We start from the raw sequence: 20,142 nt of genomic DNA, 5'->3' as shown, positions 1-20,142 counted from the left end.
CAGAGCAGTTGGGGAGCCATGGCAGCTTCTCTCTATTGGGTCCTGGGACCTAGAAAAAACTCTAGGCCTTTAAGTGGTTTATTAAGTGATGTAATGCTTCATCTTCACTGTGTACCTTGAGAGCTGAAACCTGCTCAGAACAGCGCCTGGGTGGGGCTCTTGTGAGGTGCAGCCCTGCTCCTCTCACGCACAGGTAGCCACCTGGTGCTGGAGAACAAAGCCGCCTGCTCTTCAGAGCCTCCAGCAAGAACTTCCCCCACGTACACAATACACAGCCCTTCATCGGACCACACACCACTCTCAAAACTTCAGAACCCGCAGCCACAATATGAATCTAAAAGGAAGGCAAGCCCAGCCAGACGTGGTAGTGCAGGCCTCAAAGCCCAGCTCCTGAGAGGTAGAAGCAGGCAGGAGGGCGAGGAATTCAAGGTCATCTGCAGCCACAGAAGGAGTTCAAGGCCAGCATAGGCTGCCTGAGGCTGTAGCAGAATGGGGGGGGGGGAGGGGGAGCTTGGAAAATAGGTTGTTTATACTTAAGGAGGAGAAAGTTAGTGCAGATACTGATAGACCTGGAGTGAAATGAGTCCCCACCAAAAAGTCATGTTCAAAGGTGTCAGAATCAAGCAAGTGTCCATTTCCTCGTGGCCATCAACACCAGTGGACTGTCCTTTGTGCGCCTCTGAGGGTGACTTCACCATCCTCTGGATGAGAACTCCCTTAGATACAGATGCCCTAAGATGTAGTTCATGAAAATTCCCGGAGGCTGTTCGAGCTGCGGTCGCTCCCTGGAAGAACTGGCTGCTTTCCTAGCTTCCAGGAAGAGAAAAGGAAGCATCACCGCACCAACAAAAGGTGGTTGGCTTCCCACTTTAGGTGCATTGGAGAGGCCTGGGCACAGGGAGGCCTGGAGACCAGCCTTATGCAGTCCCCCGGAGCCGGAGTTACAGACAGGTGTAGGTGCTGGGAATTAAACCCAGGGCCTGTGGAAGAGCAGCCAGTGCTCTCAACCACTGAGCCACCTCTCTAGCCCAGTGGTTCCCAACCTTCCTGATGCTGCAACCCTTTAATACAGTTCCTCATGCTGTGCTGACCTCTCCAACCCTACACTTATTTCATTGCTACTTCATAACTGTATTTTTTGCTACTGTTATGAATCATAATGTAAATCTCTGATATGCAGGTTATCTAATATGTGACCCCAAGGTGGTCACTACCCACAGGTTGAGAACCACTGCTCTAGTCCCTCGTTGTTAGTTTGATTTTGTTTGTTTGTTTGTTTAGGTCAGTTAAGTAAAAAAACGTGCCAGTGTTGGGGCAAGTGGTATCGAGGACGAGGGATCTGCATGGTTCGGAGCTCTAGAGCACACCACCAGAGTGCTTGGCTCACTCTTGTTTCTTGATGCAAGAAATGTCCTTGCAAATCTCAGCTAAGGAGAACCCTTGGGATGTTCACTCAACCCTGGATGCATAATAGAGTCGCCTGGGAAATATAAAATATTCAAGCCTGGGGCCTACCCCAGTGACTGAAAAAATTGATTTGGGATGGGTTCCAGCCATTAGTGTTTTTTTTAAAAAGCCCCACAGGCTTTAAAAATCTAATTTACAGCAGACAGGAGTGAGAACCACTGCATTGGTGCGTGCTCACAGGAGGGCTGAATTCTGAGGAGTCCATCCCCACACAGCCATGGGGATTGCCACTGTCCACAGCTCTTCTCTGAATACTTTCAGATGGTTCCATTTTGGACCTCCCCTGCGACAGTGATAAATACTCTCTAAAGCAAGAAGACAGACAGCAGAGATGCGCCAGCACATCTAAGAGCAATGATTGATGAGCTGGAGACAGTTCGGTGGGAGAGCCCCTGCCCTGCACGTGTGGGGCCCTGGATTCAATCCCTGGCACAACAATGGCCCACACACGCCTTTAATCCCAGCCTTCGGGAGGCAGAGGCAGGTAGACCTCTGTGAGTTTGAGGCCAACCTGGTTACAGAATAAGTTCCAGGACAGTCATATCTATTATATAGAGAATTCCTTGAAAAGCAAAAACAAAACAAAACACAAACAAAAATTACCCGATACAGCAAAACCAACAAGACACTTGTACTTGGAGTTCGGGTTACATGAACCAATGATCTGGGAGGCTGGCTGCCGCATGGTTCTGTTCTGTTAAGGTCTGGGGAAGTGTGTGTGTGTGTCCACCTGGTGTCGCAGTGACCCGGGTGCGTGTGTGGGTGGAACTTGCACATCCCCAAAGGGGAAAGACCCTTGGGTGGGAAGACACTGCCACCCCCACCCCCAGCTTGCCTTCAGAACAGTGGGGAGATTTCCATATTGCCAACCACCCAGTGTTTCTGCTGCCTCCAAGTTCAAATCTGCACCCCCAGACTTCATCATTCATCACTTTCATTGCAGACTGAGGTTTCGAAACTTTTCTTACCCACCTGGTCTCGGCATAGATTTAAACTGCAGAATTCTAACCATTTAAAAGTAACTTTGCCGGGTGGTGGTGACGCACACCTTTAATTCCAGCACTTGGGAGGCAGAGGCCGGCGGATCTCTGTGTGAGGCCAGCCTGGCTTACAAGAACTAGTTCCAGGACAGCCAAGACTGTCACAGAGAAACCCTGTCTCAAAATATATAAATAAGGGGGGAAAAAAGAAAGAAGATGAGATATATTCATAAAAAAAATAGATAATAATAATACTAAGCAGCTTTTTTGGGCGGGCGAGATGGCCCAGCAGGTAAAGGGCACCTGCTACAGACCCTAAGGACTCTCACAAGTTGTCCTCTGATCCCCATGGGCCATGGCACACCTACACCCACAGTAAATAAATAAAAATGTGACGAGGGAAAAAAAGGAGCTGGGGAGATGGCCTAGTGGTTAAGAATACTTGCTACTCTTGAAGAGGACTCACGCCAGTTCCCAGCACTGATATGGGAGTTTAAACGTTGAGCCGTCTTTCCAGTCCCTAATTCATACAATAGAGAAACAGTCACAGATAACGGAGGAACGATTGTTCGAGCAGCAACTCTTGTGTTCTGCGTATCCATTTAACAAGCACATGGACAGTCTGGAGTAATTGTATTCTCTTCGTGAGCATAAACTTAGGAGCCGAGAGATGATAGGTGACAACTGCCTTCTGAATTTTTCCACATTCGTTTAGAAAAAAAGACCGGAAGGAAAGATGGCTACACAAAGCCTTTTCTCTTAGGGACTAATTTAAGGGCAGAGGAAAAACAAAACAAAACAGAATCCCCAGGTTGTCTGTCAGTCTGGTATGACCTAACCCTGACCTTCAAGGATACAGGAAAAGAACTGGCCACCGGCAGAGCAGAGGGAGGCAGGGTGTCCACGAGAGAGGTGAGCTGCGAAAGGACAGCATTGTTAGGTAGTAGCCGCCTTTCTGTACTCAAGACAGTCCCACTTTGAATTATGTACTAAGTAGTATTGTGACCTACACGGCCTTGAAGAAAGCCCTCGTGGAGGAAACAGAGCATACTGCTACTATCTGAGAGCTATTTTAGATTGTCTGAATTTTTTGGAGATGGGAGATTTGGTATCTATATCTCTCAGGGTAGTCTTTTCTTTTTGAGACAAGGTCTCTCTAGCCCCAGCTATCCTGGAACTCTGTGTAGACCAGACTGACCTCAAATTCACAAAGCTCTCCCTGCCTCTGCCTCCTGAATGCTGAAATTAAAGGTGTGCGCCACTCTACCTGGCTCAGGCTAGTCTTGAACTCAACAGGGTCAAGCGATCCTTCTGCCCCAGCCTCAAGCAGCTGGGACTGCAGGTGATGCATCAACAGCTGGGACCTGTATGTGAAATCCCAGGAATCTAGATTTCTGGCTCCTTCAAGTGGCTCAGGACCTGACTACGCGAGCCCCTCCCGCCACAGGGGAACGCACCTCTGTGTGGAACATCTGTTCTCCATGAGGCTGCTACACCCACTTTTTGGTTCTGCCCACTCCCTGCTCGTTTTCCTTGATCTAAAATGTTGCATATTGCAACTCTGAGAGGGGGGAGGGAAGAGCAAAGAGATCCCTAAGACCCTGGCCCCTCCAGACTCTGCTGCCTCTTGATGTAGCATGGGTGGCCCTGGGCTCCTGGGCTCCGTAATGGCATCAAGACAAGACCTCGCTTGTTTATCTAAACACTAACTGGAGTGCTGCCTGTCGCTGAATGTTCTAGCAGGGTGGCCATGAAGTCACTCAGGCTGAGGTTGATGGGGGCTTACTATGTACTTTCTCAAGGACTCTGCAAATCTTGGAACAGCTCTCTGCCTCATTTCTAGAACGGAGACGGTGAGGTTTACTGTCACAGCCAGAGGCAGCACAAGCCAACAGACTCCTGTGCACCAGCTCTTTACCAAGTGACCGTGTCTTTAGCTGGGTACTTGCTGATGGCTCTAGCGGGGCCCCTCAGATGATCTGTAGGTCTCCAGCCCAATACGAATGCGACAGTGGCTTCAATATTCAGTATTATTTCTGTATTTTATAGATTCTTGTGTGGAGGTCGGAGGACTTGTAGTAGCTGCTTATCTCTTTCCAACATGTGAGTCCCAGACAAGGAACTCAAGTTTGGCCCAAAGTGTCTTCCCTTACTGGGCCATCTCAACAGCCTTTATGAGCATGCTCTTAGCTGGGCAGTGGTGGCACACGTCTTCAATTCTGGCACTGGGAAGGCAGAGGCAGGAGGATCTCAGTGAATTCCAGCCCAGCCTGGTCTACAGAGTGAGTTCCAGGACGCCAGGGCTGTTACACAGAGAAACCCTGTCTTGGCACACTCTTTGGAGCTGGGGCTAGAACTCAGTGCTTACCAGGCATGCACAAAGCTCAGGGATCATTCCCCGTCATAGAATAAACTGGGCATGGTGGACCTCACCTGTTCCTTCTCAGTGAAAGGAAGGGGAGTGAGAAGGTCAAGGTTATCCTTGGCTATGTAGGAAGCCTTTTAGCCCATACAGTGGTCATACAGTGGTGTCTCCTGAAGCAAGGTCTTTGATTTTGCAGGGTGGCTGTGGTTAAACGACAGAGGGACTGTGGATAAATCTGAGAGGAAAACTTCAAACTGCAGCTCATGTGCCTATAAAATTCTTTCAGCCGGTGAAGTTATCGCTGAAGCTTGGAGGACACAATTTTGGGATAGTCAAGACAGGCTTTCTTGCCTTGGCTGTCCTGGAACTCACTCTGTAGACCAGGCTGACCTCAAACTCACAGAGGTCCGCTTGCCTCTGCCTCACGATTGTTGGGATTAGAGGTTTGCGCCACCACTGCCCAGCCGGTAAATTCATTTTTAAAACTAGTCTTTAATTATCATTTCTCTTTAAGATTTTCCGGGATGTAAAAGCTCAAGGTCTCCAGCTGGCTCTAAACCTCTGCTAACAGCACCCTCCTCTCCTGAACCCCCTCTCCACCTCACCTCACCGAGCTCAGGGACCTGGAAAGTACGAGCGAGGCTGTCAAGTGGAAACTTAAGAGGTCGGGACGTCGGAAATAAAGCTGTGAAAGTGGGGAGGAAGACCTGTCTGGGCTTTAAGACCGGAATCTCCTGTGTTCCTGCTAGACCAATCTGCAGCTTTTGCAAACAGCCTTAATATCAGCGCCCCGCTGCGGAATTCAAAGCTCAGCTTGTCACGACTGCTAACACCTTCTTTGACCAGCCTCTTTCTACTTGACAATTTTTCTCTTCTGTTCCTCTGTCTTGCCACCGGGAAGGTTCCAGAAGAACATTGGTTTTAGGGAGTCCCCTCACATAGCTTACCGCCCCTTGGCGTGCAGAAGTCGGGGGAAGATACTCTGGGCTGGCCGGCTTGCAGGGTGAGTATGTTTTCAGACTTTGGGAAACGGGTGTGGGGGCGGGGATGGACTGGAGCGATTTTGGAGGTCCCTATGGGTCGTCTGTAAAGTTAACGAAGCTTCAGGTTCTAGGCTGGGGACAATGGCCGCCTTTCCAAGGCTACTGGCCCAGAGGTCTGTGCGGAGTAGCAGAGCCTTAGGCTGCACTGGGGGTCCCTAGTTTTCCAGGGGGCGCAGAGGCTGCAACTCTCGAGCCGGAGGGGCTGCGTCTATGACGGACCCCGGGTCTGGAGAGCAGCAGCCGGTGACCGGGAATCGGGTGCGCTCGCGGGCTCCGGGAGCCCTGCCACTCTTGTCAACTTTCCCGGCCCGGGGAGGAGGAGGGCGGTCGCGCGCAATACTTAAAGGCGGCTCGGCTGGGCCGGCGATCATCAGTCGGAGCGCGCGGCAGCACCGTGGAGGCAGCGCACGGCGGCGGCGGGAGCCGGAGGAGGGGCATGGAGCCGCCGCGGCCCTGCTGAGTACCGGAGCGCGGGCAGCCAGCGGCACGGTGAGCGCATCCAAGGGGCGGGCCATACGGGACTGCCCCTCCGGCGCCTCTTGCCGCGCCCTGGGGACCCCAGGGCTCTGGGTGGTCAGGGCTGCGGCCGTTTTAGGCTTCCCGGCGCGGTCTATGCAGCCGGTTCCCCACCGATCTCTACTCCCTTTCTTCCAACATCCTGGGCTCCTGCAACCTCTCTCCCTTCCTCCCTTGCGGCTCGTGTTTTGTGAATGAATTAGGAGGCGGGTGGGGGGGACTGTGGTGCGGGGCGCAAGGCTAGAGTGCCCTTCCCCCCACTCATGCCCGCAGGGGCTTCGCACCAAGATTTCCAGCGATCTGGTCCCCACAGCACGTGTCTTTGAGATGAGCTCCCACTCCTTGCCGGCTCAGAGGGGTCCGAGGGCGCCTAGGCGCGGGCGGAGGAGCCGCAACCGCCAGTGCAAGTTTCCATACCGGTGCGCGTGGGCCCGACTGCAGGGCGCACCTGTCAGATAAAGAGGCGCTGCGAACCTTGCAGACCCTCAAAGTTTCCCGGCTGGGTAGGGAGGTGTGCGTCCTTGCCTGGAGGTTTTATTTCTTTCCTTCCGTTGTCACGCAGCACGGCACATCGATCTTGTAAAGCACTCTAGCCTCCTGCCCTTGAACCCGAGTGCGCATTAGCTAGCCTGGGCCGGGCTTTCCTGGATCTCTTTTTGAGGGGTTGGGGGAAGCGGCCCTGGATATAAGATCACACTCTCGTCTACCGGCTTAGGGAAATACAGCCCCCTGTCTAGGCAGGGGACCTCAACCAGAGCCCGCGTCAGAACCTGATTGCACATAGGGTATCTGGCTGCAGGATCTTCTTCGGTCTTCTGTGGGGATGTGGGTACAAAGGTAGTGCCTCTTAATTCCTGAGGGGGAGGGGTCCGGCCCGCGGATGGAAGGGACTGGCAACAGCCAGGATGTCGCCTTTGTTTGCAGGCACTCTTTCGCCAAGGTACCTGGGGCCCTGGGAAGATGAGTAGGGCCTGATTTAGCTGTTATTTCTTGGATTTTCCGTTCCTTCTCTGGGTCGTGGAAATCGGCACGTGGGTGTGGCCGTGTGTCTTCAGCCAGCCGGGCGAAGCTCAAGCCGGGTGAGGAGCGTGGCGAGAGCTTCGCTAGCTGCCTTGGACCTGACCGGATAGCCTCCGGAACTGCACCGAGGCGGGGCGCCAGGGCGCAGGTTGCTGGGCTAGCCAGGGCACCTCCTGTCCCTTCCCAGAACAAGGCAAGCCGTAGGGCCCGCAGCGCCCCCCCCCCCATGCGTCAGCCAGAGGGGGACCGGCAGGGGACGTAGGCCTGGGGCGTCCTGGGCTGGGTGTGTGCAGGGAGAGCTGGGGGTCCTACAGAGGAATCACGCAGTGGCTCCTGGGGCTGGTGGAGCGTTGAGCCCCAGAGGCCAGGCTTCCCGGAGAGGCCAAGCTGCCTGGCGCCCTTTCAGATCTACAGGGCTGGAAGAATGCTTGTGCAGACTGAAGCAGTGACTGCCTGTTCCTCACCCATCCTATGTGAGGGGTGTCCTTGGCAGCAAAGTCTGTTCCTGTTGGGATGGGGCCCAGTTTCAGGGAGATCAGAGTTGAAGCAGGCTTGGAAGTGAGAGGTCATTGTCCGAGACCAGGGTGGAAACGGATTCTCCGGATGGGACAGGTAGCAGCGGCAGGAGGGGAGGGCAAACTCTCCTTACCCCTCTGCTTCATACCCTCTCCCTCGAGAGCTAATGTACATCCATTTTCTGGGAAATCACCTAGATCTGAGAAGCAAGGAATCATTAGCACCACTCCCGGGAACAGGGACACTAAATCTTTGGGCAAGGTCAGGTAGCCAGGAGGCAGTGGAGTTTGTCCAACCCTTGGTCTCTGCTGCCAAGTCCTGGGCTCCTTTCCTTAATGCATAGCTGTTCCCAACGGGGCAGGTGCTAGGAACCCCAACTTAGTTACCAACGGAAACCTGCATTGTTTGCCCGACTGGCTGGGCAGGGGAGCCTACCAGGGCACTAGGACCAAGTAGGTGAGAGTCCCCAGCAGCCATCTCTGCAGTGCCTGCAGCTGTTCCCCCTGGCTCTCCGTGCTGGACTTGCAGGAGGGCTGTCCATACCCCAACTCTAACACCACCCCCCTCAATCCCCTCTGGCCTTCTCTCCTGCCTCTCAAGGAAAGGAAAAAGTGAAAGCAAACACCAGGCGGTTCTTGGGGACTAGCAGTGGAAAAGGGAAATGATTTATGCCTATCTACCTCACACCCCTTCATGTTCCTGCCCCTGCTTTCTCCGTGGGGTTTTGCTGTTACAGAGGAACAATTCCCCCCTAGACTGCACTCGCCCATTAGAGGTGACAGCTAGAGGCCAAGGGCTGACACCTGACCCCTCTTCTCCCATGATGCCTGTCTCCTCTGTGCCCAGCGTCCCTGCTGAAGCTCTCCCACATCCCAGGGACTAACTAGCCTTCAGTTTATCTACGGTCAATGCTACTCTAATTCCCTTACCTGTCACCTGTTTGCTCCTGGAACATGCTGTGAGGTTAGGAGTAGGACACATTTTACAGTCACACAGCTAAAGAGGGAGAGGGCTGGGCAGACAGAAATGGCAGAACCGGGACTTGAACCCCAGCAGTCTAGCTTCTGAGTTTCCATGTGGTCTTGGTCAAGTTCAATGAAGTGTCAATGGTTTTTATTAGTGGGTCGTTTCTTGTTCTGGGCCTATCTCTGAGGATGCTCCTCTGAGACTGCTGCCCCTGCCTGACCCCACTATCTCTTCTGTTCCCAGATGCCGGTTCAGCTGACTACAGCCCTGCGTGTGGTGGGCACCAGTCTGTTTGCCCTGGTGGTGCTAGGGGGCATCCTGGCAGCCTACGTGACAGGCTACCAGTTTATCCACACAGAAAAGCACTACCTGTCCTTTGGCCTCTACGGTGCCATCCTGGGTCTACATTTGCTCATCCAGAGCCTGTTTGCCTTCCTGGAGCACCGTCGCATGCGCAGGGCAGAGCGCCCACTGAAGCTGCATTGCTCTCAGAAGCGACGTTCGGTGGCACTCTGCATTGCTGCCTACCAAGAGGACCCTGAGTACTTGCGCAAGTGCCTGCGTTCAGCTCAGCGCATTGCCTTTCCAAACCTCAAGGTGGTCATGGTAGTGGATGGCAATCGCCAGGAAGATGCCTACATGTTGGACATCTTCCATGAGGTTCTGGGTGGCACTGAGCAAGCTGGCTTCTTTGTATGGCGTAGCAATTTCCATGAGGCGGGTGAAGGAGAAACAGAGGCCAGCCTACAGGAAGGCATGGAGCGTGTGCGAGCCGTGGTGTGGGCCAGCACCTTCTCCTGTATCATGCAGAAGTGGGGAGGAAAGCGTGAAGTCATGTACACAGCCTTCAAGGCCCTTGGCAACTCAGTGGACTACATCCAGGTAAGGCTGCCTCCCTAGAAGTGTGTGCACACTGGCACATACTCTCTCCTCGAGCAACTTAAATCTGCTGTAGGTCTTGGTGCTGCTGCCACCCCTCCTTGACCGTAAACAAGGCATAACAGTTCTGAGGAAACCCTGGGTTGTCCAAACCTGGGCTGTGGTTCTGTTGGTAACTGGGCAGACTTTTAAACTGGAGTCCCCATAATAACAGCAGCAAAAGGGTGCACAGCACTGACTTCATAACAAGCACTATTGGGGCTGCTTCAAATATATCCATTCTTTTAACCCTTATAATAGCTCTGCAGTTCAGCTTTCTGGGTTCAGAGAGAGGCGAAGAGAAGTTTAGAGGATAACTTGCTTAGGTCAAACAGCAGACCATGCGAGCCCGGCAGTCTATCCACGGCCTGCTTTTAGCCCTTGGCTCACTCCAGGCAATAGGGTGACCAAATACCATAAGGAAGTTTGAAGAGGGAACTAGAGAGATAGCTTAGCAGTTAAGAGTACTGGCTGGCTGGCTGTTCTGGTGGACCCACCTTCCGTTCCCAGAACCCTGTCTAACTTTAGTTCCAGAGTATCTGACACCCTCTTATGGCCTTTGTAGGTAATGCATGCATGTGATGCAGACTTACATGTAGACAAAACACTCATACACATAATAATAATTCTTTTTTCTTTTTGGCTTTTGGGACAAGCTCTGTAGACAAGGCTGGCTTTGAACTCACAGAGATCTGCCCGCCTCTCCCTCCTGAGTGCTGGGATTAACGGTGTGCACCATCACATGACATAAAAATAAATCTTAAAGAAAAGTATAATGATTAAAAGGATTCTGCTAAACACCACTCAGCTTTGTTTGCGTTAGGGCCACAAAGTCCTGTTCTTCCTAGTGTTGAATTCATGTCTGACAGCTGGAGGGACGCAGGCATATGAATGGCCAACTTCCTTTATCCCGTGTTGGCAGGGCTGGAACTCAAACAGACCCTGCCCAGATCCTGATCAAGTGGTCGCTGGCACCAGAATTCTATTAGACTGGCAAGGTTTGCATAGCTTAAAATTTCAAATACACAGTAGAGAGAGCAAAAAATATTAAACGTACACATTTCAGAACCAACTAAAAACAGACAACTCAGTTGCCCAGGTTCTGCTCCAGAATTCCTCCAGCCTCTTGTGACTTCTACTCTTGCCAAGGGTTCTGCCATCCGTTTACAAACACGAAGAGAATAGTGGCTGTTTGGAAGCCACGGTGTCCCGAGGCCATCTCATTGGCATCATGTTCAGTCCCTGAATACTACGAAGTGTTCAATAGTATAAAGTTAGCTTGTGTGTGTATTTCTCCCCAAGACAGGATTTCTTTGTATGCATGGCTGTCCTGGAACTTGCTTTGTAGACCAGGCTAGACTTGAACTCACAGAGATCCACCTGCCTCTGCCTCCCAGTGCTGGGATTAAAGGAGCACAACCACCACTGCCCGGCCCTACTTTGTCTTAAAGATTGTTTTTATTTCATATGTACGGATATTTTGCCTGCATATTATGTCTGTGCACCATGTGTGGTTGGTGTTCATGGAAGCCAGAAGAGGGAATTTGATTCCCTAGGACTGTAGCTGTAGGCAGCTATAGCAGTGGGAATCGAACCTGGGTCCTCTGGAAGAGCAGCCAATGCTCTTAACTGCTGAGCCAACTCTCTAGCCCCATCCCCCACCCCCTTTTTAAATGTTATCCTTGTATAATAGTTGACTTGTTTGTCTTTTCCTAAATCCATGGACCCAAGTATGTAAGCAGGGATGTGTCTAGAAGGCTGTTGATTCTGCAGTTTACCTGGGAACTTGGGGTCTTTGTTAAACTTTTCTTAGAACCCAGAAGCACAGGAAAAAGCCCTTTATCTTGATAACTGCTCAGGCAACAATAACTTTATTAGCCATTCCCTGAAGCATAGGAGCCAACCAAACCTGCTTTGCCTGTCTTCATCACCTGTGTTCTGGTGGACCTTCAGTCTCCCACTAAAGCCATGCTCTGCTCTTCATGGTCCTGAGCCACAACCTAAGGCAGCCCTGGTTACAGCCAGTGCTCGTTTGCTGGGCTTCAGCCACCCTTCCAACAGCCCTGCTAAAGATGTGTCTGCTCCTCTGTGGGGAAAAAACAAACCTTGCCCAGCCAGGGGAGACCCAGGCAGACATTACTCTTCCTTCCCTAACTGCGTAGTTATGACCTTCTTGGAGTGGATGAACCAAAACAGGACAGAGAATGGGTTAGAAATGGTTACTGAAGCCAGGTGGTGGTGGCACATGCCTTTAATCCCAGCACTGGGGAGCCAGAGGGAGGCAGATCTCTGTGAGTTCAAGGCCAGCCTGGTCTACAAGAGCTAGTTCCAAGACAGGCTCCAAAGCTACAGAGAAACCCCATATCAAAAAACAAAAACAAAAAGAAAGGGAAGAGGAAGGAAGGAAGGAAGGAAGGAAGGAGGGAGGGAGAGAGAGAGAGAGAGAGAGAGAGAGAGAAATTCACTGAGTCAAGACCAGCAGCATTGAGCAGTTGACCGTTAAATTGAGGCGGCGGCTCTGGGAGTCTAGATGAGACCTTCCCCAGCTCCAGGAAGGAAGTCTGGTGGGAGGACAGAGAAAGCAGAATTGGTGCTGATGGCTATACACTCCCCCTTTAGCGTTCTGCTGTTTGTTTGTGCCACCTTGTCTTCTAACATGAAGAGAATGAGGAAGGCTGGGGTGTCAGAGGCAGCCTCATTTCTTCTTGGTTCTGGAAATTTAATTAAGGGCCTTATGCCAGCAGCTTTAGTAAAAGCTTCTAAGGGATTTGAGTTTTTCTGCTTGGAGAACGGTGACCATTGAGCCCAGTCAGTGGTTAGTAAGTAAACCCAATTTCTCTGCCCAGTGGAATGCCAGGACCATCTCAGTAACTTCAAAAAGCATACAGAAAAAGGCTGGTCATGGTGGCTCACAACTTTAGTCCCAGCAACTGGGAGGCAGAAGCGGGCAGATCTTTGAGTTCAAGGCCTTTCTGGTCTACATAGTGCTTCAGCATGGCCATGGCTACATAAAGAGACTGTCTCAAAATGAAAGAAAGGAAAGAAGGCAGGCAGGAAATCAGCCGCCATGATACATGTTCCCAGAGCTCAGGTGCAACTAACAGCGATAAGATGCAGGTGTGACTGCTGGCAACTGCTGCCAGCTTCCGGGTTTATTCGGAGTAGTCAGATAAGAGGAGCTGTTGGCCTGTCATAAAGACTTGGCCAAGATTCCAAGCACAAAAGGTTTGGGCAGCAGCAGCTTCGTCTCATGGAGGGGCTTTTGGACAGGTAGGCTCATTCTTATCCCAGGGCTGTACGTTCAGCAGGAGAACACTGTAGGCACACTACCGATGAGAGCATCTCAGCAGTAGTCTGACATCATCATCCGGGACGCTCTCCTTCCCCTCGTGGTACCTGAACTGTTAGCTGTCCATTTCCTTACTTCCCTTTGCTTTCCCCTTCCCCTTTCTACCTAGCATTGCTGGAAGCGAATGGGAGAGGGGTCAGGCTCCTCAGGCAGGAGCAGCCCCCCCCCCAGGCGGGAGGGTACTTATACAGGCTGAGGGCGCTGACCACGCACTTCCCTGCAGGTGTGTGACTCTGACACCGTGCTGGACCCAGCCTGCACCATTGAGATGCTCCGAGTCTTGGAAGAAGATCCTCAAGTAGGGGGTGTTGGAGGAGATGTCCAAGTAAGAAGTAACCAAGAGTTCCTGGGGGTTGGGGCTGGCCTTTCCGGTTTACAAGCCCAGTGGGATATGCCTGGGAAATGAATCTCTGGACTTACTAGCATCTGAGGAGCAGTTTCCCTGATAGTTTGTGTGGTCTTTAAGGGCTCACTTCACTGACTGCCCAACTCATTTCCTGCTCTTATTGAACATGAGTAAGGGGAGGGGAGCATTAGAAAATTTGAAGAAGGGGGCTGGAGAGATGGCTCATCTATTAAGATCACTGCTGCTCTTGCAAAGGGCCCAGGTTCAATCACCAGCATCTACTTGATGGCTCAGAACATCCTAACTGCAGTTCTAGGGGATCTGATGCCCTCTTCTGGCCTCCACAGGCACACATGCCATTGGTGAACAGACATACATGTAGGAAATATTCACACACAAAATAAAAAAAAAATTTTTTGAAAGCTCATGTATTTGGAAGGACATAGGATCTGGATACTACAGGTCTCAGAAATAACTTCCTTTTGGACTGATAGTGTAGCAGATAGCTCCCAAGCTAGTTCCTTGAAAAGCCCATGTTCTAGGGAACGCAGGCTAAAGAGCTGTAGGGGATATGTTAAGCACACAGAGCCAGGTCTTCTGCCAGAGGACACTGCAGTCAATGTCATGTCCCCTTAAGGGCTTTCCAACCACTAAAGCCTTTCTAAGACCAGGCACTGACTCCTGGAGCATCTTAACCGGAAGTCAGTGCAGGTGTAAAGGTGGCTGGGGCTGGAGGGTGAGGCTCTATATGACCACTCCGAGTTTCGGATTCCTCAGTTCTAGTAAGTTCACAGCTAACATCCAGGATTGTGACCAGTAGGCTGCAGAACTCAGGGTGGAAAGGCCTCAGATGAACACAGCATCTCTATCCCCTTACAGATCCTCAACAAGTATGATTCCTGGATCTCCTTTCTGAGCAGTGTGAGGTACTGGATGGCCTTCAACGTGGAGCGGGCCTGCCAGTCCTACTTTGGCTGTGTGCAGTGTATCAGTGGGCCCTTGGGCATGTACCGAAACAGCCTCCTCCAGCAGTTCCTGGAGGACTGGTACCACCAGAAGTTCCTAGGCAGCAAGTGCAGCTTTGGGGATGATCGGCACCTTACCAACCGAGTCCTGAGTCTTGGCTACCGGACTAAGTATACAGCACGCTCTAAGTGCCTCACAGAGACCCCCACTAAGTACCTCAGATGGCTCAACCAGCAGACCCGCTGGAGCAAGTCTTACTTCCGGGAATGGCTCTATAATTCTCTGTGGTTCCATAAGCACCACCTCTGGATGACCTACGAATCAGTGGTCACAGGCTTCTTCCCATTCTTCCTCATTGCCACGGTCATACAACTTTTCTACCGGGGTCGCATCTGGAACATTCTCCTCTTCCTGCTGACGGTGCAGCTGGTGGGCATTATCAAGGCTACCTATGCCTGCTTCCTTCGAGGCAATGCAGAGATGATCTTCATGTCTCTCTACTCCCTTCTCTACATGTCCAGCCTCCTGCCAGCCAAGATCTTTGCCATTGCTACCATCAACAAGTCTGGCTGGGGCACTTCTGGCCGAAAAACCATTGTCGTGAACTTCATTGGCCTAATCCCTGTGTCCATCTGGGTAGCTGTTCTTTTAGGTGGCCTAGCATACACAGCTTATTGTCAGGACCTGTTCAGTGAGACTGAGCTAGCCTTCCTGGTCTCCGGGGCCATCCTGTACGGCTGCTACTGGGTAGCCCTCCTCATGCTGTACCTGGCCATTATTGCCCGGAGGTGTGGGAAGAAGCCAGAGCAGTACAGCCTGGCTTTCGCTGAGGTGTGACCTGACCCCTAAGTAAAGTGGGACAAGTGCAATGGGCAAGGGAGGGGAGGGAATGGAAAAGACAGGGTGGGAGGGCGCAGGGAGTGTTGTGTTCTAGTTTCATGGCCGAAAGGACAAACCTGAAATGCAAAGAACTGTGATTGTGGTGTGGCCTGCGGAGCTTCTGCTCTCGAAGCCCAGCACTGCTTGTTCAGATGGACTTGTCTGTTCTCAGGCTAGGTCTGCTTGCCCTTGCACAGGCAGTGATCTCGGAGAAGATTCTACTTCCTTCTGTTAACTACAGAGAGCCCAGAAATGGGCTAAACCAAGTGCTAACTTCCATCCTGTGACAACTTCTAGTACAGAAGCAAGCAAGCAATGACAGACTTTAGGAAAATGTCCTCCTACCCTATTTGAACATGAGGGATAAGAGAAGTTCCCATCAAGTCTGGCCAGCTAGTATCCCCTTCCCCAACCTCTAATTAGCCATCAATGCATTACGATTGTGCCTGAGATAACAAGGCTGGGAAGCCTGATCTTTGATCAGAAAACAGGGTCTAAGAAATGGTGCTTTATGTAATATACTCCACTCCACATCAAAACATCCCAGGGGTTAAGTACTGCGTTTGGTGGCGTTTGTGCATATTATAAAGGAAAGTTTGGTCATGGGTACAATCCCAGCACTTGGAAGGTAGATGTAAGAGATCAGAGGTACAAGGCCAGGTTGAGCTACCTGAGCTCCCAACTCTTACAAAAATAATTTGACAGGATGGACAGACAGATTGTCGGGGTGCTAAAAAAAAAACCACAGAAGCCTTGGACTGAATGTGTTCCAACTGGAAACTGCTCAGACTTTACAAGGGTTTCAAAATTGTCAAGACATTGTACTGAGCTCAAATCCACCAGGAAGCTCAAAACCCAATGTGTTCAGAGAAGTCTTAGTTACTATTTTGGCTCATTCATACCTGAATTCCTCTCAAATTCAGCTCTGATCTGAGGCCAGACATCCTACTTGACATTTCATTCCCTTCAAAGGCACACAGTTGTTCTTGGTTGTGATTTTCTAGTGGGGGAGAACAGCAATTACCTCTTCATTTTCATGGGGAAGCTTCTTCACGTGGCAGAGAACAAACTCTTACAAGACTTACAAGGCTGCCCCCTACATGCATGGAAAGAATACCATTGCTGATCGCACGGTTTTTCATCTCGGAACTGGTCAGTAACGTGGCAGCTGGTTGGCATGTGTGACTTTTAGATAACCGTTCTCGACAATCATCCCCAGTGGAAAGCTTTCTGGTGTTGCCCAAACGAACCCTCAAATCCAAGTTGGCCAACTTTAAGACAATCCATTCTCCTCAGTGGCTTCTCCAAGGAATCCTATGGCCAGGTAATGGATACTCCGTTTGCTCTTCAGTCCGGAAACCAAACTAGGAGCTGGAACTGGTCCAACAATCCTCAGACCTCTCACCACTCTGAGCTGCTTGATTTTCCTGCTTCTTTTGGAGAGTGATGAGAAGCTTTTTTTTTTTTTTTTATCGTTTTGAAATCAAGAGCAGACTCGGCTTTTGGATCTAAAACCTGGGAGCGTGACTAAGCCTTTGACTTTAGGGGTGCTTATACTTGTTCCAAACATTTGTTCTCAGAGGGGCCAGCTAACGCCTCAGAACCAACACTAAGGTGGAAAGCGGTGTACACAGGTGCTTCCTACAAAGGAATGAAGTGCACTCGGAACCACAGATGGGCAAACCCTGGCATTTCCCTTCCTCTCATGAACACAAGGGTTTTCCAGGTGTAGCTAACAGTTGCCACAGCACACAGACCTCAAGTTTCCAATAAAATTACTGACTGATGTCAAGCCCAACCAATGGCAGCTGGGAAGCGGCAGCCATTTGTTAAAGGCCGTTGCTCTGGGCTTTTCTGCAATGGAGGCAATCCGGTCAGTCAACCACAAGGCGTGTTTCCCTTCAGCTTTTACTTGAAGGCTAGCACAGGACAGTGGGCTCCGGATGAACACTGCTTGTCCTACCGTCACTCCTCTGCCTTGCACTGTGGTCGACGTTCCTCAGATTCAAGATCCAGGTACAGTAGTGAGCTTACAACATTTGACCTCGACTGGATTTTCTAATTTATTTTGTAAGTTTTTCAGCAGCAAAACTAAACTGGGTCTACAGCTGTATCCCTGTTTCTTGCAAGGGAAGAGCCTTTATACAATGAGACTCATTTTGAGTTTTCCTCATTGGAAATTTCAGCCTCTTTTGTATTATTTCTACAATTTGTAAACATATTTATTTTTACCTGCTTTTTTTAAACAAGGAGGGAACTTTATTTAACATTAAGGGTGGGAGGGAATCAGAAGGGAGGGGGCTTTGGTGGTAATGTTCTTATCACAGCCATTGAACACAATGCATGGGCCTCTTGCCTCTTAAGCAAAGTCACACTGCAGAGGTGTGCCGCGGGAGCTCATCTTCAGGTAAGCCTCTTTGCTCACTGCTGTCTACCCTTGCCAACCCCTTCCTACCTTAGCAGTGGAATGGCTTCTGGAAAACCTCCTTTGAGTTTCTAGCTTAGGCCATCTAAGTTCACAACCTTAACATCAGACTTATAGCCATCCTTCTCCTTGAAGTCTTAGATGAAGCCACACAGTCCTTTTACTGTCTGTACTTAATGGTGATTGATCTTGTTCCCAATGCTGTACATGGCTAGGAGTGGCAACATGCTGGGGCCATACTCTGTACTGCGCTATCTAGCAATGGGGCTGTGACTAGCCTTTTCACAAGAAGCTCCTTGTCCAGGAATGGTGGAGGAGGTTGAGAACTCGCCGCTGCTTATGCAGGCTGGCCATGCTCCAGCTCAAGTTTTCCCTGACTTATTTAGAAAGCATTCTAAGGATATGACCCTCCTTGAACTCAAATCCAGGAGCTGCTCCTGTTCCTTCAGGTTGCCAGAAAAATCATAGGTGGGAAATCCTCATAGAGTGCAGCAGAAGTCTCCCAGGACCCCTTTCTCAGGATGACCCTTCTGCTACCATCTTTCTTGATGCTGCTGTTATTGCAGGTGCCACAACCAATGTCCCTCTCCCACCCACCTGCAACCGCTTTTGCAGCTTTAACTCTGCCTTCTCCTTCTGCACCTCTGGGACTCTGATAGCAGAGCTCCACTCCCGTCATCCTCCTTCCTGATGTTCATGTTCGTAACTCCAGCATCATCTAGTGAGGATGCAGGCTCAAGATACTGGCTCCTCTTTATCCAGGACCACCTCTCCACTCTGGGTAATTGGTGCTGACCTTTGTCTAGCAGTATGGAACCTAAGTCCCTTTTTTGAGTCTAATGCTCAAGAGGCTATGTCATCTTCCAGCACTACCACTCTGAGGACTTTCTTCCCTTTCTGCTTAGTCATCTTAAAGGTCACCATCTCCTTGAGTGTGAAATACTGAGAAGCTGAGGCCCTGCTGAACTTGCAGTTGCGGGCTGACCCAGTTCTGCCAATTCTCACTCATGAGACCATTGGTTTATCACTCTAGTTCACATGGAAGGTGTCAAGTCCGTTCCTCTCCAATTCCCCATCTTATCTGGTTACCAAAGAGCAAAGGTTTTGGTATGTGAAGACCACTTGCATGGTGAGGTTTGGTACAAAGCAGGTGCTAGGGCTATTTCCACAGCCCCACGTTCTCCTTGGCCAACTTTTCACCCGCCAGGCTCACATTCCCCTGCAGCACACCTTCCTCCTCCTGCACCACTCCTTTGTCCTTAAAGATCTCTGTCTCTCCTTGGAATTAATGGCATGCTCCTCAGTGAGGTCCTGCAGGTCTCAAGCAAACTCCTTCACCTGCACTGATGCCGATCTCTTATCTAGCTCTTTCACCAGCTTAGTCCTCTACTCTGCCAAGTCTTCTGTAGCTCCTCACCATCCAAGCTTTGGTGCTCCCCAAGGCAGGGATCATACTCCCCCAACTTCTGGCTCAGGAGTGCCTTTCTTGTTAAAGGCCATGGGATTGAAACCTTGGCTGCTGTAAGCTCCTCTTTCTTAACACTGGCCTTCAAGAGTTTCAACCTCACCTTGGCTGGACTTGGCTGAGTAATAGCATCTCCTGAGCTGGATGGGGCATCACACTTTCTGGCTTCTCTACTGCTCAGAGTGCTGTGCAGCACCATTAGGGACCTGAGCTTCCAACCCCCCTCCCCCACCCTCACCTCTGTTGACTGCAGGTGTCATTCTGGTGCTGTTTCTTGTATTCCTGATGTTGCTATGGCAGCTTGATGGTGTGCCTGTGCCAGCCACCACTGGTTCTAGCCACCTTTCTCTCAAAGGAGCTTAATGACCCCACAGTTAGTGCTAAATTGGCCTTATTGGGCCACCACCAAGCCCCAATGCCACGAAATGCAAACAATTCTGGGTGACAAGGCAGCTGCCAACCTGTTGCTGGCAACCACGAGCAGCTGCTTCTGACGCTGTCATCTTCATTATCCTTGGAGATTAGCTTTTTGTTGTTTTCAGGTCAACAATTTTTTTTTACTGAACTTATCAAAATAAAAACTCTTCCACAATGCTGGTGTGTCCATCGCTGTGACAAAGCACCCAGGTGAGCTTCTGGAGGAAGGTTCACCCTGGCTCACACTTTTGGTGTCCTATCACTTTACTGTTCTGGGTACATGGTGAGGCAGAGTATCACAGAGCTAGAGGAAGCCAGGGACAAAACACACCTCTCCAAGCTATGTTCATATGACTAACTCTCTCCAGCTATGCTCTGCCTACAGCCTGCGTCACTTACCAATTAGCCTCCTACACCATGACTATCAGCAGAGCTGTTTCTCCACCCATGTCCAAGAATCCATCTCCTACCTCTACTATAGAGCTTCACTGGGGACCAAGTCTT

General features: G+C 50.7%; 1 protein-coding gene across 3 annotated transcripts; it reads left to right on the top strand.

Moving 5' to 3' along the window:
- Positions 1-2,729: 2,729 nt before the first annotated feature.
- Positions 2,730-15,330, top strand: Has3 (hyaluronan synthase 3). 3 transcript variants are annotated; one of them, XM_050143789.1, is made up of 4 exons: positions 2,730-5,815; positions 9,117-9,755; positions 13,364-13,465; positions 14,366-15,330. In XM_050143789.1, the coding sequence occupies exons 2-4, from the start codon at positions 9,117-9,119 to the stop codon at positions 15,287-15,289; spliced, it is 1,665 nt and encodes a 554-aa protein (XP_049999746.1). In that variant the 5' UTR covers positions 2,730-5,815; the 3' UTR covers positions 15,290-15,330. The 3 variants fall into 3 exon arrangements, with proteins under 3 accessions (XP_049999746.1, XP_049999744.1, XP_049999745.1); XM_050143787.1 differs by lacking the exon at positions 2,730-5,815 and adding an exon at positions 5,833-6,344; XM_050143788.1 differs by lacking the exon at positions 2,730-5,815 and adding an exon at positions 7,305-7,450.
- The last annotated feature ends 4,812 nt before the right edge of the window (positions 15,331-20,142 follow it).

Source organism: Alexandromys fortis, unplaced genomic scaffold (assembly GCF_014885135.2).
Source record: "Alexandromys fortis isolate MF-2015 unplaced genomic scaffold, M_Fortis_MF-2015_v1.1 scaffold_1, whole genome shotgun sequence".
Lineage (NCBI taxonomy): Eukaryota > Metazoa > Chordata > Mammalia > Rodentia > Cricetidae > Alexandromys > Alexandromys fortis.
The sequence above is the reverse complement of the archived record's forward strand: the minus strand, read 5'-3'. Positions and strand labels throughout refer to the sequence as shown.